At 42.8% G+C, this 27,830-nt stretch overlaps 1 protein-coding gene across 1 annotated transcript; it reads left to right on the top strand.

The window, feature by feature from the left end:
- On the top strand, positions 1-27,830 carry APCDD1 (APC down-regulated 1). The gene is made up of 5 exons (XM_005153475.3): positions 1-159; positions 9,330-9,513; positions 10,881-11,412; positions 24,435-24,756; positions 26,750-27,830. The coding sequence occupies exons 1-5, from the start codon at positions 102-104 to the stop codon at positions 27,196-27,198; spliced, it is 1,545 nt and encodes a 514-aa protein (XP_005153532.1). The 5' UTR covers positions 1-101; the 3' UTR covers positions 27,199-27,830.

The raw sequence follows: 27,830 nt of genomic DNA, 5'->3' as shown, positions 1-27,830 counted from the left end.
CCAGCGCCGGGCCGTGGGCTGCCCGCGGCGGCGCTGAGGCGCGGGCGGCGTGGCGGCATCCGGGGCGAAGGAGCTGGGAAGGGTCGCAGCGCGGCGGGGAGATGTCCGCCCTGTACGGCAGCCTGATGAGATACCTGTTCCCAGCCCTGCTGCTGCACGGTGAGTGCGGGGCCAGAGCCCGGGGGCTACGCGTGGTGCGCCCGGAAAGCCGGCTGAGTTGCGGGAGGCGGAGGGTCGCGGGTGTGTGTTCTCGCCCGACGTGGCTGCTGGAGCTGGGTCCCGTTTGCTCGGGAGGAGGAAAGGTCCCTATGGATGCCGAAGCGGCCAGGGGTTGGTTCGTTCTCCCTGACCCCCCTCGTTGCCGGTACCTCTTCGCACATCGTGGGGGTCCGGCGCGGAGCGACATCCAGCCGGGGTGGGGGAAATCACGCAGGGAGCGCCCCGCTCCGAAGTTTGGGTCGGCGGAGTTACGTTGCACTCTTGTAGCTGCTTGGATGGAGCAGCTGGACCGGGCACCTCACACAGAGATGTTTTACTCACCTCCGGAGAGGGGCTGGCTCTAACGAACTCCGGGGAGCTTGGGCGAGACATCCCGCGGGACCCGCGTTTCACCTGCGGGAGAGGAAGAGGGGTTTGCCATGGAGGTGTTAGCTGGGAAGCCTTCGGCACAGGGTATGCCTGCACCGGGTCGTGTACCCAACTACTACGTTTTGCTGAAGAGCACAGAGACTCTGGGTGTCAGTATGCCCAGTCCTGCTGTGGCTTTCGCTCAGGTTAGCCCTAGACTGACACTTCACTGAAACTGCCCAGCAGGCAAAATTTTAGTGAGAAAAGCCAGCGTGTTTGAACTTAAACTCACAAGTTCTGCTTGTAAATCCGTATGTAGGCACTCTGCACAGATAACCCCTCTTTCCAGTGCCCTTCAAGAACAACTTCTGAAAAGGAGGCTGTTTAATGAGCTGCTTAGATATGTCTAACATTTGGCAGCCAGATTTGAAAAATCTGGGCACGATATTGTTCTGAAAGTGTGTCAGTCTCCTTGGTTACAGCACCGTTTTGAAGCGTGTTCCTAATCCTGAAGTACTTTGTAGCATCCAGCCTTCTTCAGTTAAAGTTCTTAGGACCCCAAGCTAACTCATAAAACTCTTCTTTTTTAACGGTTACAATGCAAGGACCTACATGGATTCAGTGTGAGATCTGTGAGCTGGGGTAAGGATTTCAGAGCAATTCCTGGGGTTGATTTTGTGGAGCAGGGATTGTCTCTCCCTGTGTTTGTACAAGTGCTAAGCATACAGATGGTATTTAATAAATAATAAAGAGCATGGGCTTCTGATTGTGTATTTTGAGAAAGAAAGAGCAGGAGACCCTGTTCCCCAGGAGGTGGTTTTATACCGGTCTTACAGCTCAGCCGTGAAATCCGGAGAGCACAGAAACGTGTTTAGCTGAGCCAGACCTGCCAGGACGCCAGAGGTGTTCTTTAAAACTCTGTGATCTGAGATGTAAAAGTCGAAATGGGAGGTTTGAAGTTAGAGGGTAAGGAGAGGAGGTGTAATTACAGGGTTGGACTCCCCAGCTCATCTGCTTGGAATTACAGAGCAGAGCTGAACTCTGGCTGGAGCAGGAAACAAATCAGGGGCAGTGATCAGATCAAAACAGCAGCTGCCAAAAGAGGATGAAGGAGGAAAATCATCTATTTCTTCTATCTGCAATTGCATTTCACCAAATAACATAAACTTAAGTTCATGTAGAAAGAACTCAGCACCTTGTGTAAAAAGACAAGCATGTCAGTAGTGCAGTTTGGATTCGAGCTTCCAACGCTGGGAAACTACTGCCCTCTTACAAACTTGAAAATGACATCAGTGGCATATAATGCATTGAAATCTAGCTTGTCTAAATGTATTTACCCCGTTAGCTTTAACTTGGCTTAGAGCTTTTCCCTTTGTGCCATAGCGTCAATAGGAACATACTTCTATTCATACTTCTAGTCAGCAGCTAGCCTGAATATGTCAGAATAACCAGCAGTCCCAGGGGATCACAGTGTTAAGCCTCTTTACAGCACACAATGTTTTGTTTTGCATTTCTATTGCACGTGGCAATTTAAGGGTTAAAAGTGAGTGAGTGAGTGTGTGTGGGTGGTTGAGGATTTTTACGGCTTAAAGCTTTATAACACAAGTTAAAACGTCCTGTAAGGCTGAAGCTTCAGCTTTCATTACATGGAGAAATGCCTGCTTTAGCATCACGGAATTGAAATTTGGAAAAACTTGTCTTCATTAATCAAAATAAAACCTGTAGAGTGTCAAAAAAAAAAGAAAAAGAGGTTTGCAGCTGGAAGTTGTCCATTATCACTGTTTTCTTTGCTTAGACAAAAAGCCACAGAAGTTTCAGATGTCAAATGCTAAGATCATTCAGCTCCAGAAAAAGTGATTAATAGAGGCTATGTTCAAGCGGATTCAAAACAAATTTGGCTAATTTCTCTTGTAAATGTAATTTTTTTTTACAAATACAGATGCTCAGAAGAAACTTCAGGGTATTTCTGATTATGTTACTGTTAGAGTAATGAATTGGAAACTTTAAAACAGTTTGTTGATAATGGAAATAGTACGAATAAAGATAATAAAGACAGGACTGTTAGGCTTTTCAGAGAAAAACTGTTTATGCTTTAAAAGTTTTCTGGCAATATTGCTTAAATTAGTTACGTGAGTGGTTTATTTCAAAATCTGCTCAGGAAAATAGTAAGTAACAGTACTGGAAGATACAAATATCTGTTAACCATAAAATGGGCAAATATTCTGCTGCGTGCTAGAGGCATATGTGGTCTGTTCCCTTAGAAAATACTGCATTTGGAAATCTGGAAGACAATAAAGAGAAAATGAGGGGAGGACACATTGCTTAGTGTAAGTCTTGTGGAGTTTGCAGGGACAGTCAGGAGATGGACTCAATCTTATTCACAATTTCATCAGTGTAAATTTGATTTCACTCATCTCTGTAGCTTGACTGTGGGCTAAGTGTGGTACAATGTAGGTTTCATGGATATTGAGGGCAGTTTTTGCTCTCTATATGACGTCCGTATGAGGTAGGCTGACATGCAATGAGGCCCAAAACTAGCCTCAACCATGCTGAAGGAAAATGTTTTCAGCTATTCAAGGCAAGGCTAGTACTTTATTACTGATGGGATTATATGCAGGAGGATTGTTTATAGTTGTCTTTATGCAGACACAAATGCCATCTGTGCTGGGGGCTGTTCCACCTGAATCAATGGCAGTGCCAAGGTGTGGGTGGAGGACAGGGCAGAGGTCTTCAGGCTGTGCAGCAGATGTCTCTGGCAGAGAGCAGGTGTTTCCTCCAAAAAGGGCAAGACCAAACTACCACTGATACTGAGCTGTGCTCAGAGCCCAGTGCTGCACCCATTCATGCCAGTGGCAGAGTTCCTAGAGCCCTGAAGGGAGGTGGGGTTTAACCCTTTGGGGTGTCATAAGGAAGCCCATGCTCCAAGCAATGGCATTTCACCCTCCACATGTAGTAGTAGTCATCCCGATTAAGAGACAAACTTCAGCTTAGCAGAGGCAATGGCTGTGTAGCTGCTTGGCTCTTAGTTCTCTGACATCTTCCAAGATGGGGGACTGAGTAAAGACCAAGCTGTAAGATAGCAGAGAACCTCAATGGTGGGCCTGTCAGCCTTGGAGGAGATACTTTTTAGCTGTTCCATCTAAATATACCTTAGATCTCTCTTCAGGATCTTCAACACTCCGAAACATTGGAGTCTCTTTGAAAGCTCTACCTGGAAACTCTGTATGCCCAAGAAAAGCAGCAGGTACATGTGAAAGGAAATCATTGTCCTGTCTGCTTCCACGGCCATAAAACTTAGCTTTCCTTTCCTGACCCTTTTGTTTGCAATAGCTAATTTAGGTTCCAGTCCTGCGAGAACTCTTTGAAGTTTCAAGTGCAGGGAAAACACTGGTAAACACAGACTGAGGCTTGGAAACAGGACATTATATTCTCCATAGCAATTATGTAAATTTGTGCTGAAGCTAAAAGCCTGTCACAGGCATTATCTAACACTGTCCCACATCAGGACAGAGAGTAATCCAAATATCTATTTATTTAATTGTGCAGGGCAGCTGCCCAGATAAGGAAAACTGTAAACTTAATCCAGCCAGTTATTCATTATCTGTTGCAAGGTTAAGTTTCAGACAAGTTCTAACTTGACAAGAGTTTGCTGCAGAAATAAAGCACGAATGTTAAAGTGTTTCTATCAGAGATGAAGCCATCACGTAGTTTGAACTTGTACTATCACTCGAGCTTGTTTTAATTTGTAATAAAATTGCGTGCTCCTGGATTTACATTGCCACAAGTGAAAGAAAACATGAAGTGGTTTCTGCTGAGCAATCCAAATCTAAATAAAAGGTTTGAACCCTATTTTCAGGTAACTTTTATTCTCCCATTTAGCAAAGGGTGAACCTGCTGATCACCTAACAGCTTGGAGTCTGGTTTGAAGCACTACACTTGGACATGGTGGAGGTGTTCATTAAACTGATTAAATCTAAACCGTTTATTTGCATTATACTTTTGCAATCTGTCATAAAACAGAATTTGGCCAGGAAGTTTAGGCAGGAACTATAAGAATTTGTGTTCAAGCACAACTCCACTTATCATTATCCATGTTGCAATTGTACGTTATTTGCATACTATTTCTCAGAAAACCAAAACATGTATTCTAACATCTTGCAGTTTTTTCCAGAAATGTTGGCAGAGATCTTCGTTATAGCCGGTTTTGAAACATGTTTTAGGTAACGGGCTGCCAGCAGATTGCCCTTTCAAGATTTCCATTTCACTCCCAGCTATGTGCAGAAATCCTTGAAGAATTTGGAAGTAACCTATCTTCCCTGAACAATTATTTTTATCTTGAATGGTTGTTCCCACATCAGATACAGGTTTATAGGTGAACCTGAGAGCTTGAATATCTTATCTGGTGTAGTGCGTGCTCCTATCCATGTCTTATCGGAGCAGCAGCTGTGCAGACCGCCACTTTCCCACTTCGATGGATGTTGCATCTGCCCCTGTAAATGTGATCTGCCAGGTTCCGTGCTGCAATCCCCAGCTAGCCATAGCACCCCTTATGTTGTTTTCAATTAGTTTGGTTCTAAAGCTGTGATCTACACTGCTAGGGCTTGGTTATGAAAGAGAAGCTGGATATCAGCTCATCAGAAAATGCATTTCTTTTGCTTTGTTTTTCTAATGGGCATTTCTGATGGATTCTGGGGTTTTCCTTTGGGGCTTGCTTCTTTACGTAAACTGCCAACATGGGGTGGGTGATACAATCTTATGACTTCTGGTTGTGGTGTAGCTAAAGCAAAAGGCAAACAGAGGCTTCACAGAGTTTGAGCCTTCTACAAAGGTTGCTTTTTTGTTTGAAGTCTGTCACACTTTTGAGTAATAATGTGGTGGATTTTTTATATTTTTTTTCTTAAGATTCCTTCATAACTAACAAAAATTTGAAAGGCAGTCAGTTGGAGAGAGCATGAGATACTCCATTGAGCCTGAGATACTTACATGGTGTGTTATGGAGGTACTGAAACCTACCATCTGTCTGTGCTGTAGAGAGTAGAAGACTTGGATCTGTTTGAATGAAAGTAGTGGCTCCAACTATGTTGTAACTGCATTTAGGCTCCAAAGCAGGTTTTAAAAGAGCCATCAAATTCTTTTCCCAGTTTTGTGAAAGCACATTTTAACCTTGAGCCTTCCAAATTTAACATGGCCAAATGGATCTTTTAGAATTAGAAACATAATTCCTGCAAGACCTCAGTTTTGCAGAACACCTCATAGTGCACTGCCAAGGATGGAACAGGGGGACACCGCATTGTCCTTGAGCTCCCGCTGCTAGGAAAAGCACAGGAAGACAGTGTTCAGTTTACTGCCGTGTGTGGGAAGTGTATCACCAGTCTTGGTATTTGATCTTCAGATGGTACAAGAGGAAGTTATGGCTTCTTTTGTATGGTAGTCATATGTACAGGAATATATCAGTAAAAATAATGCAAAAGCATTGAAATGATTACGCAGTAAGAAAGAAGTCTGAGCTAAATTATTTCTTTGCCCCAGCAACACAAATGTAGGTAAAGGTCCCATTGCTGTCTTTTAATTTTATACCATAATTCATAGTCTGATATTCACATCCTATTTGTTCATGTTGCCTAGTAGGTATGTGTTTTCTACATCCCTTTCTCTGTCTGCAGCCTTCCTTATGTTCTCATGCCTGTCTTGATTACCTAAACTTGTTCTTGTCTTCATTTGTCTCAGTTGGATGGATAGAGTCCCAAGCAAATACCATCTTCACAGGTACTGATCTCTGGGGCTGTCAAAGCAAATCTCCCTTCTGCCCACTTTCATTTGACGGTTGCAGACAGAATTACATACATGTGACAGGGAGAGCTGGGACCCAATTTCTTTAGAGCTATATCAAAGAAAAGACACTGTATAATACCACATAAAGTTTGAACCCTTTTCAAAAAACCCTTCTTTTCATTACTTCTCCCAGGGAATAACTGGGAATGTATAATGTGGTTACTGCATTTTCTCCTTTGATATGTGCATATCCAAGATGGTATCCTCCCACAGAAGGATTTTTGCTTGGAGAAATGAAATGCCCAAGTACATTTAAATAAATATATTGTGCATTTTTAAGTGTATGTGCATTCATGAATCATATGACATGAGCTAAGCAAAATGCAGCTGCTTAAAAGCAAGTGATATAATAAATATGCCTTGAAAATAGCCACTTGAACCTTTTCAAAGCCTCTTCTTAAGGGCAGATTTCAAATGCTTAACAACTTCAACTGAAAATGTAAATTTTCCAAGATTTTTTCATTGTGAGATAACTTGTCTGCAAGAGGCATCCTGACAGCTCTATTTAAAGTTAGTAGCTCTGGGGAGTAGTGGAGTCACCATCCCTGGGAGTATTTAAAAGATCTGTAGATGTGGCACTTAGGGACATCATTTAGTAGTTGAACTCAATGATCTTAAAGGTCTTTTCCAACCTATATTCTATAATGGCTACAGCCTCTGCCAGGTACCTTGCAGGAGATGTTCCTTCTGACCTAAAAGATACTTTACCCCATGGACAGGAGTTCTCACTCCATTTCAGAATGAGGTGCTGAAGCAGTGTGGGCTTTTTGAGTGTGTGAAGACAAGCTCTCAGTCACTAGCTGTGATTCATAACTACAAAAATACATACACTGGTAAGCTCACCAGTACCTGGCTGAACTGGTTCTCCTGGTGATGTGAAGACTTGTGATATTCACCCTGTACCCAAAAAGCTTCAGATAAACCAAATAAGCCCAAGTTTCTGAGAGTACTGAGTGCTCCAGGTAAGACACAGCAGAGCGCAGCTGTGCAGAGATGCTGGCTTCAGCACAGGAGGTTGTACCTCTGCATACATGAAGCACTGACCGTATCTAGTAAAATCCTGCTTATCCAAAGACGTAGTCAGCTCAATCTGAGAAATGGTATGGCCACAACAGCTTCACCTTGCGATGGCCATACCGTTTCTCAAGCAATAATGTTTCTGGCTGCGAAACAGAACTTGTTTGGCTCTAACATGAGTGACTCCACTCAGCAACGTAGAAGTAGCTGAGAAGCTTTGACTTCCAGAAATGGAGAAGTATTGACCTCCTGAAAATCAGGCTCCTTTAACGGCATCTCAGATGGCATGCTCAAATATCAAAGCATCTCTAGTATTTATTACCCTTTAGAAAGTAAAGCTGTAAATTCTCATTCACATGCAAGAATTGTATGTACCCTGCAACAAAGCTACCAGCTTTTCCAGTAATGACTTTGTGAGGTTATATTCACTGATCTCATTAAATCTTGAGATCATTCAGTAGTAAGCACTGCTTACATTTAGGTATTTATTGTATTCTTTCCAATCATTTTTTATCCTGCCTAACAGATAAGTCCTTGCCTTTATTTAGCTTAGGAATTTATATTTTTAAATGGTTGACATGTGTTTATATTTTTAACAATGCCATTTTCCCAGGTGTTAACCAAGTTTCTTCCGGAAGATCTAGCCAACATAATGAATCACTGATGCCATTCTCTCTTTTGCAATAGGAATTGGCAAATGTTTGAAACAGTGTCTACTAAAAATAAATAATACTGATTTTCTTGTAATTTCTGTAGTGATGCTGTGTGCTGCCCAAGAGTGTGCCTAAGTATTAGATGGGGACTGGGGAATAAAGCGTAGGATCCTGTGTTAAGCAGCTCAGCACAGTGTAGGGTTGCGCCATGCACTGGTGATTCCCAACAGACCAGCTCCAGAGCTGCTTCAGCCAAGAAGGAACCAGAAAAGATGGGGGTGAATCCCAGACCCTGGCCCTGGGAGCATGTGTTAGGAATACATCCCTCTCCCAGGACAGCTGCCCTGACTTCCCTGGCACACAACCAGCCCCTCCACTTCACCCCGTATTCATTTTCTATCCTGCTGGTTCTTAAATTCCTTCTGGCAATGTAATACAGTTTTCAACCCATTATGTAAGGTTCATGTTTGTCACCTTTTAACCTCTGGATGTGTGTTTTTCTTTTGATCCGTGTTTTCCAACATATCTAAGAGAAGGCTGTGCCTAAAAGAGTAAAGAGTCATTCCTTCTGAGGCTACTCATTTTGTTCAATTAATATTGTGAAGAGAGAGCGCTGGTGGGTTTTGTATGTATACATTACTAGAAACCAAAATGACTGTGTGCTGCAGATAAAATTAGCTTTTGACATTCCTTTTCGCCTTTAAAACAAAAATAGCAGAATCTGCCTTTCATTGACCACCTCAGTCATCACAGAGGCTTCCTGCGTGCAGAGGCTTTGCTTTGAGTGTCTGTTTGGCCTTGGCTTTAAAGAGTAGTCTTTATTTGCAAGTTTATTATAGACACGTTCAAATTAGAGGTGGGCTGAAACTGCAAAGTGTTTGTCCGGATCTGGATGAAGCTTTCTGAAAGTTTCAAGGTCCAGGTTTTTGACTGTCCCAACCAGAGGTTACAAAGGTGTCTGTACAATTCAGCTTCAAAGCCACATCTCCTGTGTGTGGAAACAACACCCCAGTTAAAGCCCATTTCCCCCTGTGTATCTCTTAAAGCAAATTTCTTTAGTGGATTTTTAGTGGTCTGACAGAGAGGGAGAGCTTCCTAAGTATTTATTTTTTTTAAGATGAGAAAAGAAATGCAAACAGTACTTTCCAAGACACAGAATGCAAACAAGCATCATTCAACACAAGATGTTCACAACCTGCTTTGTCATGTTGAAGGCCTCCTCATCAGTGTCTCATGATGATTTACACTTTTCTGTCACAGGGCTGGGAGAAGGTTCTGCTCTTCTTCACCCGGACAGCAGGTCCCACCCTCGGTCCTTGGAGAAGAGTGCATGGAGGGCTTTCAAGGAGTCACAATGTCATCATATGCTGAAACACCTTCACAATGGAGCCCGGATCACTGTGCAGATGCCTCCCAATATTGAGGGACACTGGGTCTCTACTGGGTAAGGAAAGCTAAAACAAGACACTTGTTTGATATATGTGGAAGAGAAGAGGGGAAGGAAGCAGAGAAGGAAGGATGAATATTCCCACTTTAAGCATCAGGGGAAGTATTTTCTTTAACATGGTGATGCTCTGAATTCCAGATGCTTTCTATATATTTATGCATAAAAGGAGGAGTGGCGTTATGTGCACTAGAATAGGATGCTATAAAACTGTCTTGATGAACCAATTTATAGTCTGGAATTTGAAGAGCATGCTGTGAAATATCTTTAAATTTCTCTTTGAATAGGAAGGAGCCCAAGAAGTTGTCAGAATGGATGCTTATTAAAACATAACGTTGTACTATCTTTGACTGCATGCATTAGATCCATTGAATGGGTCCTTGTTTTCAGAGCATGTGTCTAGCACAGGTTTTATTAGCAAAAGAAAATAAGAAGCTGTATTTCACCAGTTCTATTACTCCCTATACATGATGACTTATAATTCAGAGAGCTGTTTTGCTTCCTGTATCTCAGCAGGCAATATTCACATGCTTACTTGAAGTAGCCTGTAGTTGGAAAGACTGGTGTTTTTAACAGAAAACAGTGTATTTATGCTAACCTGTGTGGATGTGAAAAGGGGGAAAAGTTTGAAGGCACAGAAGGACTTTCTACAGGAAGTGGAATTTAACTGCTATTTACACCTTCAGGGGAAAAAAAAAGGAGGGAGTAGAAACAGCCCACCACAAAACCTGAATAATGCATAGTCCAAATTCAAGCCAAATAAATAGAAGTTCTGCATTAACAATCAGAAGATTGTATTAGCTGCCACCCCTGTTGAAAGTTTGAGTGGAAAAGCTGAGAGCACAATTCTGCACATCCTGTGCATACCAGAGCTGGAGGAGCTTCGCTAGTGGAGCTTCTACAGCAGCAACAAGCCAGTTCTTTGTACTAGTTCTGTGGCTGTTTGGCAGTTCACTTTGTGATGTTATCAGTCCTTTTGCCAATCTACCATGCAAAAGAGAAGAATGGATGTTTAATAAGATGCTACTTTTTTTCAGGGAAGAATTGAGTCACATGGTGGTCCCAAACAAAAATAAAAGCAAAACATTGCTCAAGGTATTTAAACCTACCTACAAAGATAAAACCCCTAGCTGTGATCACCATAAAGTAGTGTATTAATAACAGTGTTACAGAAGAGGAAATCATTGGTTAACTGACAGCCCACAGATGCCTAGTTCCTATTTAATCCCCATTCATGGCAGAGGGACATCAGTCCCAGGTGTCTCTGTGGACCTATGCAGGTTTGATCAGTCTTGTTACCTGTACTTGTACACATGATATGCCACCTTGCTAAAATTTTGTTTCCATCATTCTGTGTCTTCCCACAGCTGCGAAGTTAGAGCAGGCCCAGAGTTCATCACAAGATCTTACAGGTTCTACCACAATAATACATTTAAGGCCTACCAGTTTTATTATGGTGGCAATCGCTGCACAAACCCTATCTACACATTAGTTATACGTGGCAAAATACGTCTCCGACAAGCATCCTGGATCATCCGAGGGGGTACGGAAGCTGATTACCAGCTGCGCAACATACAAATCATATGCCACAATGAAGCAGTAGCCAAAAAATTGAGCGAGTTGGTGAACCATACGTGTCCTGGATTTATACCAGAAGATAGTCCCTGGGAGCAGGATGTGAGCTATGATTTGCTGAGAGAAGAGAATGGCTGTGAATGCACCAAAGCTCTGAATTTTGCCATGCATGAACTCCAGCTGATCCGTGTGGAGAAGCAGTACCTGCACCACAATTTAGACCACCTTGTGGAAGAGCTGTTTCTTGGAGATGTGCATACTGATGCTACTCAGAGGAGGTACTATCGGCCCTCTAGTTACCAACCTCCTCTTCAAAATGCCAAGGTACGTGTGTGTATATATGCCCTCTTTTTAAGATACTAGTGACAAAGCCCATGTTATTCAGCTCCTCTGAGTCAGTGCATTAGCATAACCTAAAATGTAGATTTGCTTCTCATATAAGCCTATATATAACCGCAGACTCACAGATGATGCAGCCAATTAACAAAAGATCACAGAATGTATTTTATGGGGGACCATTTAGCTGTGGTTTATGTGACTGCATCACATGTGCAAAAACAGTAGCTTGATGAACTAAAGTCAGTAGAGGCAACTCTGAAGATGGAATCAAAGGCTCGCATGCAGAGGTGGGACTGGTTGGCTGAGACCATGGCTGTAAGCTAGCAGCTGAGAAGAAATCTTCATACAGGACTTGAGAAAGGAGAAGAGAAACAAGCATCAGTGGATGCCTGCATAGCTGCAGGAGTGTCAGGAAGTGAGGAAATCAAATTGTATCAGCATATGGAAGTTGTGTGATCCATAACCTGAAGAGAAAAAGAGGAAATTAGAAGGTAGGCACATGAAAGGAGCAGCTTGAAGGGAAAAAAAGCTGATGGGCTGTACAGGTCATGGATCCAGATGCAGGCACACACATTAATAAAATGAAAAACAGGTGAATTTCAAATGGGGCTCTAATTCCATTTGATAATTCAGTTGTTAAAGGGGTCTCAAAGTGCCCTCAGCTTCATTGGGAACTGATCAACCCATAGTAAGCTAAATAAAAATCAAACGGGAAGAGGTTGTTGGCCTCTAGCAGGAGGGCTGTCTATAGATCTTTCCTGGTGACATTTCAAAGGCAGACGGCAATTGGAACCACATTGCTGGGTGTCGCTACCATTGGTGTGCTCCAACTGGGCACTGTCGCAGCATCACTTCCAACTAATGGCTTATCACCATTTTTAATCACCTCGTCACAAACGATTCAAAAATCAGCTACAGCTTATCAGCAATAGCAGGAAACGCAACAGGGGAGGGGAGAGTTTTGATGAGAAAGCCTTGGCTTTCCTTTCCATTCAAAACTGTCTGCCCTGGGTTGTGTCTGCCTCCTTTGAACATCAGATTTCAATAGTTCTGGACTTCACATGATCTGCTTTTAATGATTTTAATAGCCTTGCCTAGGGATAATTTTAATCCATGGTCACCTCTGTCTCTGCATGAAAGCTTCTGTCATTCTTATGCTTTCTTCAAGTGATCAAGGACAAATCTGAGTTTCCTTTTTAAACATATTTCCCAAAATGGAATTACAGCAGCAGCAGATGAACCACAGTGTGTTCCTCATCACAATTTTTCTTTTCTTCAATTAATTCAGGCAAGCACTTTGACTATGTCTTTGCTTATTTGGGAGTGAGAGTTCTTTCCTAAGTCTCTTCCTTGCAGGTATCTGTAGGTACAAACTACCTGGCACTAGACATATGTTGTATCTGTAGAAAATACCATAGATCTTTTTCTGACCACATGAAACAGAGACAAAATCTTGATTTAATTCACCCTAGCTGATTATTTTTTCTGGTCAAATCTAGTTGTCTTATCTAGCTGTCTTACTATGAACTGATAGATAACATCAGAAATGCTTACACTTCCACTTTGTAGTAAGTTTATTACAGTCAGAATAATCAGGGGTACTATCAACCAGTTTAATGAAAGTAAGAGATTTGTCCAGGTATGCCATAATTTTTAGGACACACTGATAACAACTTTCCTGCCTCTTCTGCTACTGTAGCACCAGTTTTGCCCTCTAAATTATAATGCATCTCAAATATAATGCTGAAATTTAAGGGATCAAGTCTTTTAAAAGAGGTCTGTCTCTTGAGCCAAGTTAGCTAGATAAACTGTGAGAGCACTGAACCTCTCAGTTATGTTCACAAAGCTCATTATTTCAGGCATAATTTGATCCATTCTGACCTGAGTGGGTGACATGTCTATGTGGAAAATAAGAGCAGCCTCAGCCTGCCTGCCTGAGTCACTCTGCATGCCATTATCCCTCAGTCCCACGTGTCCAGACAGGCAGCTCCTGCCCAGTGGTACCCATGTGCTCCAATTGCGAAAAGCCTGCTGTGGGGGATCTCAGGGGAAGTTTCTTCACCATATATTTACAAGAACTGGAGGAGAACAAGCCAATCAGTTATCCCTTTGTATTCATGAATACCAAATGAATACCAGTGAATACCAAAGACTATTCTTGGTAGCCAGGTCTTGTCAAAGAGGCTGAATTTATGACTCTGGAAGCCCATTCGTAACAGTACTACTGGCTACAGAAAGTGTTGTTAGTATAAAAAGCAAAGGTTAATTTTGAGTACATGAAAATATGTATATATTCCAGCTCTTTGTGATGAAACCACTGCAGTTTGATAAATGGGGACCCTAGGTCCTGACTTGCAGGCCACTGCTCAACTCTCAGTTTGGCTAGTTATGACTTCTGACAAGTTACATTACCTCTGTTCCTCCTCCAGCCATTGCCTGCATGGTCTGCTTGGCTCCCACAATGTATATATACAGCATCTGGATTTCTGGGGCACCAGTCTCACTCAGCTAGAGCCTTCAACAGGAAAAGATGCATAGGTTTAACACAAGTTTTAAGTGTGCAACAGCACAGCTTCTTTTTTATGGTTTTTGGTAGGTTCCTCTTGCTCAGATTTGATGTGAGATTTCTTTTTTATCAAGAGGAGGTAGGCCTGCTGATGAGAGGCTTTCAGCACAGTATAAAAAAACTCACCCTTGAAAAATGAACCTTTGCCTCAGCTGCCATGAAAGACTCCTGGGTGTTGGTTTGTATCTGACCATGAAGGTCTCTACATCAACAGGTTCTCAACCCGGCTGTCTGACCTCATGTTTGCCAAATGTAGGAAGAATAGTAACAGAGATGGGGTTTTTTTTAAAGGTCCAGGCAAACATACCGTTGAAAGGTTATAACCCTTCTTCTTTGAACTCTTTTCCTTTTCTAATTGTTGCTCCACTGGGACACAGCTGAAAATGAGTTTAAATGCTAAACTGAGTTTAAAACTACAAGTCACAGACTCCTCTGGAAACTGGACACCATGAATAAATAGAAACGTTAAATCAACTTGTTTTTTTAAGGTTTCTACAGTCATACCAAGAGGTTAGGGAGGCCAGGAAATTGCTTCTGAAGTGAATCAGGTGTATTGTGTGCAATCTTTAATTTAAGGCTTTTTTTTCATTTCCTTTTTATTTATTTTTATTTTAAACTTATAAAGGCCTGCCTAAAATAAGTTAAGAGGATTCACATTTTGAGTTAAATTTATGGTTAAGCCTCTATATAGAAGAAAGTTCCACCCAGCTCAAGGGTTTATACAACCTGTAAGTTGGATGTGGTAGCCACATTCATTACTTATGTGGTTGAAATGAATGGTAATTAAAAGCAAATGATTGCTGGATACGTTAGGAATGCCAAAGCCACATGATCAGGACTTTAAACAAATAGAATTGGATCTTCTCCAAATTCCTGCAGTGATTTCACCACAGGATGGTAAATCAAAAGGGCTATCCAAAAACCAGACAGCTTTATGCTGAGCTACAAATCTGAATAAATTCACAGATTACTGTATCTCAAGGGTTCATATAATATCAGGGAGCTTTTAAAAATATATCATATGTCATCTCTTAAGGCTCTACAAATACCCTTAGATAAGAGCATACCTTAAACAAATTCCTCCTGTAAAATAGATGGAAGTTCTTAACTGCAGCTGAATAAGCCACTGTACAGATTTATCTTGGCAGTCCTCTAGCCTTGCTCAGTATACTAGTTAGGACTCACTGATGAACAGGGCTGAACATTTTGATGTCTCTTGACATTGAGAGTTTACCAAGGGATTCAAGCTATTGCCCATACAACTTTTTCAGCCAGCATGACAGACCACATGGTTAAAAAGGGCAGGACAGGGGAACTGCTTGGACATCATCACACGTACTATGCAAAATATTCCCAATTAGGACAACACCAGGAAGTCTGGCTGATGGGTTGTAAAATCACATCTTATTTACGCATACATCCATGGACTTGTAGCGTGAAGGAAGGCTCGAATGCAGTATTCATCTGCTATGCAGAGGGACAGAAGACGTTTTCAGAGATAACTGCTCTAAAACTACAGGAAATGTGTGCAACAGCAATATTGGAACACTTACTCCACATGTAATTGCCTCAGCAATAGTGCTTTGTAAACAAAGAACTCCTTGTCCTATTTTATCATCTGACAGTAACGGGAAAGATCAGAGCAGAGCTCTGATGACCAGTCATTCTAGTTAGATCATGATTTGGGAAAAAGCTTGTAACAGTCTGGAACATCACAATCAACCTAGGATAACCTTCCTTCTGCCTTTGCCATGCTCAAGCATTTGCTGGCCACTCACTTTCAGTAGGACATTTCTCCTTCAAAACACAATTCCAATGGATCGATTCTCTATTACAAGTTTATCTGCCACTGGGAGCTGACTTCCAGCAGCACCTGGCATTTGCAGCTAATGCATATTCAACGTATGGAGGCTGGTGTTCACGCTTTCATGTATCAGGCAGTGAAAGAACAAAGTGCTCAACATTTTTTGTGCCTTTCAAAATCTGAGTCTTCATCTCTTTGAAACCCAGTGACTTCATCTATAGGAGAATGGTATGTCCTTGAGGAGCTCCCAGGGAAATGTGAGCATAAGTCAATAAATAGATGTTAAACATATGAAGTGCCTCAGAGAAACGTACAAAACATTATCTCAAACAAAAAGTGTAATCTTGGAGGACAAAACTCCTTTGTCAGAGTAGTGTAACTAGACTTCTAGATTAACCAACATTTGAAGGGGTTCTTTTGTTCATTATTACTTGCAGAAGGCTCTTGGTTAGGGCAAGCAAAGAAAGAATATTCAGAAGAATGTTCAAATAGGTTAATTCCGGGTTTATGAGCAATAACAGCATGTGTGATGCCCTGCAGAGATAAGAGTAGCAAACAACTTTTAGCTGAGGCTGGTCCCTGTGGCACTCGACAGCGCTGTTGGCTGTGGCCTTGCAGAAGAGTGCTCCTCTGAAGATGCCACTCTGCATCCACTGTCTACTCTGGCATTAGTGCTAGGTGAGGGCTAGATAAAAGACTGCTTTTCACTCTCTGTGTGAACCTTTGAAAGCTGTGTTGCTTTTACAACTCTATTTGCGTTTGTTGATTTAACTACCACTGCTTGTTCTGCAACTGCAGTAAAAACCTGCCCACCTGCCCCAACACAAATACAGTATCAGGGATCAAAATTAACTATTTAGCCTAGCAAAATAAAACATGGGCCTTCCGATAAACTCAACATATGTATCTAACCTACTAACACCTTCCTTATTGCTGGCATCTAAACACAATTGCTTCATCTTTTGTAAGAGGGGAGGGAGGACTCACTGGTAGTATTGCTACATAGTTCAGAGATTGATTTTAAAGACATAATGAATGCACACAGGAGCTTTAGTTTGGAATACTCTGTTCCTGAAAATGGACATTCAAACTGTCCCTTCATGTTTTCCAGGATTTTTTTTTTACACTTCCCACAATATTCATGTCATCATAAATTACTATTGGTTTAGTGGGATAGATGTCATGCAAGCACATTAATCTGAGAGAAAGGCTGTTTTTCTCTTTGTTCTTGTCTCTTGCCCAGCCTAAAGTAGTTTATATCAGAAAGGAACAACCAGAAGACTTTGGCATTTCATGTTGGTTGTGTTTATTTCTGATTTATGCAGGCTTGTGCAACAGAATTGACATCGTAGATCGGTTGTGTAATGGTGGTGCCTTCATTCCCTCACTATCTTGCCCTTCATGATAGCAGTTAATAAAAACCATTCCTCAATATCTTACAATATATGGTGCACACTTGCAGATAAATCTGAGCATATCTCCACCCTCCTTCCTGCTTGCAGCGCCTCTGTTCCCCACCAAAAGGAATCCCAAACTGACAGCCCTGCAAAGGAGTTACCGCTGTCTCCAGCAGTTCACTTGCTTCAAGATTTTTAATTAAAGTTTTAAATCTTTGTTAGTCTTCATTCCATTTGGCAGGCTGAATTATAACTGTGTCAAGCCGTGCTCGTCAACTCCCCAGGGCCAGCCTAATGCACATTAGCCAGCTCAGCTTCATATGAGGTCATGGAAAGCCTGCAAATTATCACTTTTGTGGTGGAGGGATATTGTAGCCATTTGTTAAACTGTTGTCTTGGTCTGCAGTTATGTAGAGCAGTGGAGGAGCAGAGCTTGATACTGAGAGATAAAAGTGTCCTTTCTGTGGACTCTGCTCCTTGGCACTGTGAGGCAAAGGTATCCAGCTTGTTTTGATGAGTTGGAAGCATTTCCTTGGATTGAACTGGTTCTCCCAAGGGTTTCCATCTGCACCCAACCTGGGAACACTCAATTTCTAGCAGTAAAGCCTGGTACCTGTTTTTCTTGGGTGGTGAGGTTCGAAGCATCCTGACCAGGCATGCCTCCTTTCTAATCCCATCTAGCCCTGCCTGTGACACATGGTATTTGGGTGGGTGTGAGAGTATTACTAAGCGTGGCTTTTCTTTCCCCTGTTCTTCAGTGCTTTCCCTCATGGTAATATGTGCATTCACATAGCAGGGTTTTCCTACCCCAGCTTCTGTGACTGTTGGACCCTCCAAGATCCCAGACCACCAGGTAGGTCTACACTGCACACACAGTTCAGTCCTGAGCCCACATTTGAGGAAAACTGATGCCTGGTCCCTCACCACACATCTCCCTGCAACAGGGATATGCTGTGTGCAACGTACTGGACACAGTCATTGCTACATGGCCCATCCAGTAACACTGCATAGACAATGTCAGATCCATCCTAAAAGGGAAGCCCCCAATGGAAGAGCAACCTGACCTTGTGAACAACTAGAACCTAGACTGCCTTGTGCAGGCTCCACAGCTTGATCAGGAGCATCTTCTCCTGTGATAGGAGGGTGCAGAAGGGCACTGGGGTGTGTGCTGGGGCTTTTTCTAGACCTTGCTTCTCATGATACCATATAGATGCAACCTGTCCTCTTTTTTCAACCATGAATGAGACCTGCTTCTTGCCATGCACTGGCAACCAGTGCAAATCAGGCTGGCCAAAGAACTTGGATCTTCCAATAAAGCTTCCCATGCTACAGCCATGGGGGCTCAGACAGCACACGTAGTGTTCTGGAAATATTATTAACGTCAATACATGACTTGATAAAGCAGGATATTGCTACAGAAGTTAGAAGTAAGTGACTTCAGTACGGTCTTACTGTAAGTGAGTAGGAGAGTGGTGGCAGCAGCTCTTAAGGAGAGATGAGGGAGGGAAGGGTGTACTTAGAGTAGCCACACGGAATATCTGGGTTTCAGTCAAAGGTGAAAGCTGGAAGGCCTGAGCCCCAGGGGAGGCATTACAAAAAGAAGCCACTGGTCTGCCCAGAGTTTTGGGTTGGGTTTGGGTTTGATACTGGCATTGCTGAGATGGAAGAGGAGAGCAAGGAGGAGTCCAGAGGCAGCCCATCTGATTTTGAAGAGTTTGTGCTTTTCCATCTTGCTGAGGCAGAGCTGTTACCTGAATCTTTTAGCCGTGTTATGGTAAGGGAAGGATGTGTCCACCATGCAGTGGCTCCAGATAGAAAGAGAAGAAGAGCTGATTTCCCAAATTACTTTGGGAAACAGCTGTTTAATTCCATGCAGGTTTAAAGATCTTGCAGGTGTGAAACAGCTACTGAGAAAGCGAACTGGGTATACTGCTGCTCAGAATTGTCCACTGCTTCTCCTTAGCTCTGAACAGCAGCAGCCCCACATCTGCCCCAACACCAGGCCTCCTATCACAGGAGTTGCCCTATCTTTGGATGGTTTAGGACTGTATTGCACATTTCTGCCTTCTATGATTTTGTCTTCTTAAAGAACTAAAATGCCAACTATTTGCAACTATGAAAGAAGATCGAGGAATCCTGTCAGAAAATGGTCAAAATTCTCCATTAAAATGTCCTTTTAAAAGTAAGAATCTAATGAAAAATATCACGTTAATTTTTCATGTTATTCTGCTAAGAACACACTGTATCTCTCATTAGTCTGAGCAATGAATCTTCCATTAAAAACCAGTAAGTTCTAGTTGAGATTATATTAATTTTCCATGATGTATCCAAATATCAGAACAGTCATCTGGTGTAATTCTACAGGAGAAAGGTTGAGTTACAATTTGAGCTGTTTCAGACAAATGGTGCTTTAAAATTTTCAGGCTGAAATACAGACACATTTTCAAGATATAAAGAATAAATAGATTGATAGAGAAGAAGTGTTTTGAACAAGGTGTTAAGTTGAAAAATAACTGTATTAGTCCTTACTATTCGTGCTTGTCTGGTTTGTCCCTAAATACAGCTTGCAGTACACCCTGCAGATCCTCTCCTCAATACTAACAATTTATTTCAGCTTCTGCTTTAACCATAAGGAAAAGATAGATTTTCTGTACATTTTGAAAAAGATTAGGTCCATAGATGTCTTATATAGACACATATAGGTGTCAACAGCATTGAAATATAAAGGTGTTCAAAGAAAACGAGAACACCTTCCAAAAAGATCCTTCTATGTGTCACTTAAAGCTTATTTCACCATTGCTCAGAGAGCAATTGTGCGATAGGTTTTTTGGCCTGGGCCATAAAAAACACTATGAAATGATTAGAAGCAAATTAGCCTTAGACAGCCACAGAATCCCATGGAATTCAAGAGAAAATTAAATGATGCTGAGAGGGTTTATGTTTCTGACTATCCACAGCAACTGGGGAAAAGACCAAGGAACCTCATCCTTGTTTGCCTTTTTTTATTAGAAACCTCCCTGCTTGGCTTCCAGAGCTCTCTGGCCCTGTTACCACTCCAGCTGACGCAGCAGGAGAGAGGGATGGGGAAAAGTGTTGGTGGACATTTTCAGATCACAGACTGTTTTCTCCCCAGTACAAGAACTGTGTTTCCAGCCAGGCTCAGGCTTGTTTCAGGCCACATGGCCTCATGGATTAATTGATAATTTGCCTTAAAGAAACACCTGTCAGAGCGAGGAGCTGGGGCACCATGGGCTTGGCACTGCAGAGCTACAAGGAGGCACTCAGCATGGGAAGGGATCTTCCAGTCATTAAGCAGCAGCCATTTCAGGGACTGCTCCTTCTAGTTAGACCCCATGATTAAAAGTACTGCATTGTACACCTAAGATAATCAGAACATAAACCAGATGTTCATCCTGTCCACTGCTTATTTTATTGCTTTTTAGTTTATGTCATGCCCAAATGAGCTTTTTATTAGAGAGTATTTAATCGTGTTTGGACACGAATGTCCTCTGCCTGTGTTCCCTGTTTTCTTTGAACTCTGTTTTTAGAAAATAATCTTTCCATGAGACACATGGAAAGGGAGTGATTTGCAAAGCCTCAGCCAGTGTAATTAAGAGCCAAGAGCAGCTGACCTGAAATAGCAACAGTGAAAAATAGACTCAATTGTTAAATGTAAATTACTCCATAATTAAGTCAAATTGCCTCATAACAAAGCTAGATCTTTCCCTCATCCATTACTTGGACAGAATTGTACTAAGGGAGTTCACATGTGGCATATTCTTCCACTAAGGAGTTCATAACTCTGTGAAAGATACTATCGCAGGAAAAAAAACTAAACATTTATGTGGGCTTAGGCACAAGTGCTTGTCTCAGGGAAGCGATGTGTTCAGGCTGTATGAGGTGCCTGAGCCTGCCTGATGTCTCACTGTTGTGAAAGGGATATTTCTGCTTCCACCCTCACCACGCCAACCTCTCCCTGTCCTGCTCCCTGTGGAATGTGCCCATTCACCTCACCCCTCCATCCAGGCACACCATCAGTAGCTAGAAGGTAGGCAGCAGTGCAACTGGCCAGACCTTCTGAGCTGGTGCAAAGCCTTTGAAATTAGATGGGCTGCACAGAGTTACAGCAGTTCAGCACTGCAGAGATCAAAGAGCCAGACAACTCACAGACATCAAAGTGAAGTTTAGCACTGAGTTAACCTGGGCCTCCCTTGAGTTGGCCCAGGGAGTCACCTCCACTCCACACAATGGCAGACACTGTAGTCACACTGCAACGTGAACCCACCTCTGATAAGGAGAAATGGGCTGCTTGTAGCTACAAATTTTTTTCCACCATGGAGCTCCATGGGCCTTCTGCCTACTCTGCTGCTGGCCACAACCAGTGGACTAAGCAGCTGCAAGTGTTACCAGTCTACACCTTCTACACTCCCAGTATGATGGAGGAGGTGTCAAACCATGATAACACTCCAGCCCAGCATCAGAACCTTGACTCATAATACCCATTTCTTCTAATGTTGTAGAGGAGAGATGAAACCTAAAGCCACTGCTAGAAGAGCAGCAAAGAGAACATTTGCTTGATTGTCCTTCCTGGTCAAGAAAGTTAAAAAAAAAACCAATGTTGCTGCAAATAGGATTGATTACACATCTCGTTCTTGTCCATTCACCAGACCCAACAAACAACAGAGGAATCCCACAAAGAGCCAAGGGTGACCAAAAAGACAACCGACTCGGTTTCCATCTGTTTTTCTTCAGATTTTGTACAAGGGCAACAGAAATCAGTGGTTCCCAGGTTGAATGGTTTTTGGCTCACAAACTGATTGTGGAGGACTGGCTCCTGGGAGGAAAATGGGAATATAAACCAAACCACCATACTGCTCTGGCAGGGTCTCTTCTGGAAGCTGATAAGAGCTTTCAACTTCAATAGAGAAGGGACTGTAGCAGAAATTGTCTTCTTCTATTGACCAGTTCAGCTTATATAAGCTATGTTTAGTTTTACAACACTGTCTTTTCCTCACTTTCTTGCTTCGCTTTGTGTGAGTGGGGCAATGACAGCAATAAAGTTACTGTCATCAGTGCAGTTTGCTGTGTTAGGAAGCAGTGACATCAGCCTGCCCCACGGCAGAACAGTCACTGTGGAGAAATGAGTGCTTGATAGACACCATTCTCCCCAGAGCAACCCCTCAGCCTTGGTGCTTTGGTTGGCAGTGAACAGAATCACACACTCATCAGACAGTGTTCAGCTTCTGGCATCCTCCTTGGAGCTCAGTGGAAATGGGGCAGCTCTGCTGCTGCCCAAGGTGTGCCAGGATAGCCTCCACCTTCCCCAGCTCCAGCCCATTTCCTTGTCATTTATAATTCATCTGCCCCCCAACATCCTGAGCTGAAAACCACCCAGTAAACCAGACCGCTTTCCAGAGAAAAAGGCTGACATCCCCTGAAGAGAGCTAGGGATTCAACAGACGGGTTTTGTGACTCCAAAAACAAGCTTGCGGAGGAAACCCGCTGAGACTTTATTGTAGGCAGGAGGAAGGTGGACACTGGACTTCTGTCAGATTGTGTTGGAGGGTTTGTTCCAGGAACAGAACTACACACTATTAGAATATTAATATTAGTAATCAGTATTAGTATTGTTGGCTATTTTAGTTATTTATTTAATTAAAATTTAATTTCCAGGCCCCTGAAATTTCTGTCTGCTTTCTGACAGCTCAGTGTCTTTATTTAGCCTCCCACCAGCCCTGTCCTAAACAGAAGAGCTGTAATTGTCTGTGTTTCTATGAAATGAGGTTAAGTTACACAGAAACCATACAAGAAACTACAGCAAAGTAGGAAACATAACTGGATCTTGGTTCCACTCTTGACCATCAGAAAATCCAACCTGCAATTTGCAATGTCAGAAAATGGCTGTTTCACAGTCCTTATGTGTTATCTGTGCTTTCAGTGTTCAGGAGAACCAGGTGTTTTGCACCAGCCTCTGCTATCTGTTACTGTGGCACGAATCTGTGCTAACTTCACCAGCTGCAGTTAAATTACTCAATTGAGTGTTCTTTGATGTTCACTGAGATACCAATGGCCCTTGCACCTGCTTGCAGAATTTACCTGAAAAAAAGTATCTTAAAATTGGTTAATAAGCTCCACAGTGGGAGAGAACTGCGCCCACTTCAGCAGCCTGCTGACACGTGGTTCACAAGAGACAACGTTTTGGGGTGGAAAGACCCTCTGGAGGTCACCAAGTCCAACCTCCTTCCTCCTCAGAGCAGGGCTGTTGGCCAGTGCTGTTTCAGGTCAACCCGAGCTATATCATTTATGTTTTTCACATAGACCATTATTGTACATGGTAGGAATGCAGAATAGCAGACTTGTCATGGATCTCACTGACTTTTGGTATCTATCTGGTGTGGGATGGGGGCAAATCTAAACCCTGTTTCATACATGTAAAAGTGATATAGCATGGGAGTTTTATGTTGATTGTCTGAAGATACCTACAGTCACATTACTGGAGAAACTCAGGGCACTAATGAAGGTAGTGTAAATGTCCCCCTTAAAGTGTGCCATGAGCTGAAGGCAGTGAGTGGAGAAATGCTGACTGCGCAGCAGCTCACATGGACTTGAAAGTATGAGCGATGAATATGAGCATTTATGTTGTGCAGGGAGCCTGGAGAAATATCAGAAAAGAGGAATGGAAATGGGTGCAAAAAAAAAGCATTTGTGTAAATCTCCCACCCCAGTGACTGTGTAGGGAGCTTCTGCTCTTAATTCGGTGTACCCCACTGCTTGAACAAAGTGGATGTGAGGAAAAATGTCCTTAGGAGACTGGTGTCTATCTACAAAAGGAACTAAAAGGAAAACAGATGCAAAATAAGAGCTCAGCAAACGCTAGTGTTGCCAAGTCCCTACCATAGTAAATTAACATCTGCCAGCTTCTCACACTATTTGAAGGATAAAGTCAGCCTTTTCTAGATCCTATAAAAAGCTGAACTAAAATGTTCTGATAAATGCACATGAGGGAATTAATCTCTTAATTGCTCTCCTGTTGTGCAGCCTTATATATACAAAACCAAATGGTGCCATGTTTCAGGTGCTTCCAAGGGTGAGACTAACAGGAGAACACTAACACGACAAGGAATGAGTGTATTCCTTAAAATGCAGAGCTGGTGTCACTTCAGCACAAAAGGGATGGCCTGATTCATTGCCCTGTATCATGGATAATGCCTAATTAAGGTTTCTCTCTGCCTCATTTCAGAACCATGACCGCACATGCATTGCATGCAGAATCATCTACCGTTCAGATGAGCACCATCCTCCCATCTTACCCCCCAAGGCAGATCTGACCATAGGGCTACACGGAGAGTGGGTGAGCCAGCGCTGCGAGGTGAGACCGGAGGTCCTCTTCCTCACTCGGCACTTCATCTTCCATGACAACAACAACACCTGGGAAGGTCACTACTATCACTATTCCGACCCCATCTGCAAGCACCCCACCTTCACCATCTACGCCAAAGGACGCTACAGCCGCGGAGTGCACTCGTCCAAAGTCATGGGTGGCACAGAGTTTGTGTTTAAAGGTAGCGTGTCTTGTTAAATGGGGGCAGAGCTGGTCACGTAGCTATGGACCAGAGCAGAGTTCACTCATAACAGTTTGGTTGCTGATTATTTCATTCTGTCGTTTCCAGGAGTTAGTCCTTTCTTGGGAAGCTCACAGGTGTTGTGTGAATGCCAGCCAAACTATACAGCTGCACAGCATTTCACACTATTGAAGCAAGTCTCATTCGAGGCAGAGATCTTTAAGTACAGCTCAAGAAAGTCAGATTTTGCATCACTAAGTCTTGGTGTCCAGTGGCCAGACTTCAAGCATCTAAGCAAGTGTCTAAGGTTAGACCTGTGTCCTAAAGTTCTCTTCAGTAGAGAGAGGAAGGCACCTTCAGAAGGTATGTCAGGTCTGAGGTGCTATAAATAATTTTCTGTTGAAGACATGTAACAGCACGTGTCTTCATCAGCTTCCAAGGAGCCCTAGAGCAAGTAAAGATGTCCCTAAAGACCTCTGATTAATCCCACCACGGTGAAGACAAGATGTATCTAACAGAAACCCCTCCAGTACTTTGAGAAGCAGCACACAACAGTGATGCTTTCTGGGTCCCTGCATCTTCCTGTGCAAACAGCCCCATAGCACCCTGTGTAGAGAGAGCTCAGTGGCTTTAACCACTCACAGAAACAAACATCTCCAACACACGATGTTCCACCATGGCACCAGCTCCAGTGGAGCTTCTGAAAGCCCCAAGCACACTGTGGTCTCTTTCCTCCTTTCACTTACTATGTGAGAAGCATAAAGCTTCCTGCATGGCTCCAATTTAGGAAAGCATCTAACTGTAAAAACCAATTTACTAATCAGAGATTTTCATAGGAGGCAGGAGATGCCCTTGCCTGTCAGAACATTTGCTCTTCAGCGCTGCATGCAGCATGTCCCAGCACACCTCCTGGAGAGAGGTCCAGTTTTTGCTTGCATTTCTGGTATATGGTATGCTAACATCATGGGTCAAGGTCACTCACTTGGTTTTGCTAAAACTTTTAGGTTCAGTTTCTGTAAATTACCTTTTACACCAGTTAGGGCAGATAACGTGAACTGCAGAGTCATTGGGTCAAATGTCTGCTCAGAAAACCTCAAAACTCCCAACAAGTCTTCCTATAAAATGACAGCAAGAGAATTGGGATTTTGGAGTGCTGGGGGGCATGATGGCTCATTATTTCCTTCTGTTTTGTTCAGCACTGATCCATTCAGATCCCCTTTTCTTGATGCAGTGTCAGAAGCACACCAGGAAAAATCTCCATTCAGCTTCTATAGGCTCATTTGATTTTTCCCAACCTTTTAAACATGGCTGGAAAATACAACTTTGTGTCATAAGTTCTTTTGAAATACAGGCAAGTTAGAACTGAAGAAGCTGCAGGACTTCTGTGTTTGACACCACAAGCTGCAGCCACTGCTGAGGCATGAGAAAATGCATCTCTGTGGTTCAGCTATATTTTATAGTTCATGCTAAAAAGGACAAGTAATACAGGAAGATAATGCAGCTGTGGTACTTTCCAAATCTTCCAACTGGAGCCAATTATTTCATTAGCTTTATGGAGTAATAGATATTAGAAAATTATGAAAAATATATGATAAACAGCCCTACTTATGGGTTAATGGAGATGGTAATAAAACATGATTATAGTTTTATTGTTTCCTCTTTTACCTACCTCCTAATACAACAGACCAGGCTCTTATCTGTAAAGGATTGTATGGAATTTATGAAAAGCTCTGCTTAATCTCTGACTGAGATATACAGCCATCAGGTTTTCTTCAGCTGAGTTGGGGTGGTGTATGTGTTCTGTGCAAGAAGCAATTGCATCAAAGACATACGATGCAAACAGATCTGCTGGCAACACCTGCAATGTGAAAATCTGATTTAAGAATGAACAGGGAGAGACAATTCTGATTTCACAGGTACACTGCAACCCGCCTGCTGCCTTTGCTTTTGTTTTCATCCTTCTGCTAATAGATCCTCTTGTCCTCTCTTGCAGTGAATCACATGAAGGTCACTCCCATGGATATATCCACAGCCTCACTGCTCAATGTCTTCAATGGGAATGAATGTGGAGCACAGGGGTCCTGGCAAGTTGGGGTTCAGCAGGACGTCACCCACACGAATGGCTGCATCGCGCTCGGCATCCGCCTACCTCACACTGAGTACGAGATCTTCAAAATGGAGCAGGATGCCCGGGGCAGGTACTTGCTGTACAATGGCCAGAGACCAAGTGATGGGTCCAGCCCGGACCGACCGGAGAAGAGAGCCACGTCCTATCAGATGCCTTTAATTCAGTGTGCTTCTTCTGTACCCAGATCTGAAGAGTCACCAGAGGAGAATAAAATCAGGCTGTATAGCAGCAGGGCATCAGAAAAATATCCCAGCACCTCAGCTCTTGCTTTGGTGTTTATTTGTACTGTGTCATATTGGGACATTCTCAGCTAGAAGTGGAAAAAAAACCCTTATTTTTCATGACTACAAAGCCAGGATTCCACCAGACTGGGGGTTGTTTTTCTTCTGAAAGAAAGGAACATTTATTTTCTTGATGCACTTGAATGCCTGAGAACTGTTGTTCTTTTCCTTACTTCCCCCCTCCTCCTCGAATCCCAAACGGCACCCGTTTGATGTTTGTGCTTTGAACTTCATCCAGTCTGATCCCTGGCCTGACATGACTGCACAAAAGTAATTGCACTTTAGGACTGCAGAATTCTGGGGGGAGGGAGGGGGTCTCCTTTTATTATTATTGTTTTTAACTGCTGGGGTGAATGTTATGATCCTGCTTCAGCCATCTCTGCCATCTTACCGCTGTGCAACTCTTCTCCCGAACACCCCGTTTCTCATCAGAATATAGCTCTGGGGAAGGGCTCGGTATTGTGCCAGTACTGTGATAGCAGCTTCCCCTTCTGACTTCACAGCTCTGATGTAGATATGTATATAAGGAGGAAACCCACAAAGATTTATCTTGTCATTATCTCACAGCCCATAGCATACAAAGAAAGAGCAAAGTGACAGCCCTCTGTTCAGACAGTGCTAAACGGTTGATACCTCTAATGAGAAAAATATTCCAAGTAATTTAA

This window comes from Melopsittacus undulatus, chromosome 1 (assembly GCF_012275295.1).
Source record: "Melopsittacus undulatus isolate bMelUnd1 chromosome 1, bMelUnd1.mat.Z, whole genome shotgun sequence".
NCBI classification, from domain to species: Eukaryota; Metazoa; Chordata; class Aves; order Psittaciformes; family Psittaculidae; genus Melopsittacus; species Melopsittacus undulatus.
This window is presented reverse-complemented; position numbering and strand designations above follow the sequence as displayed.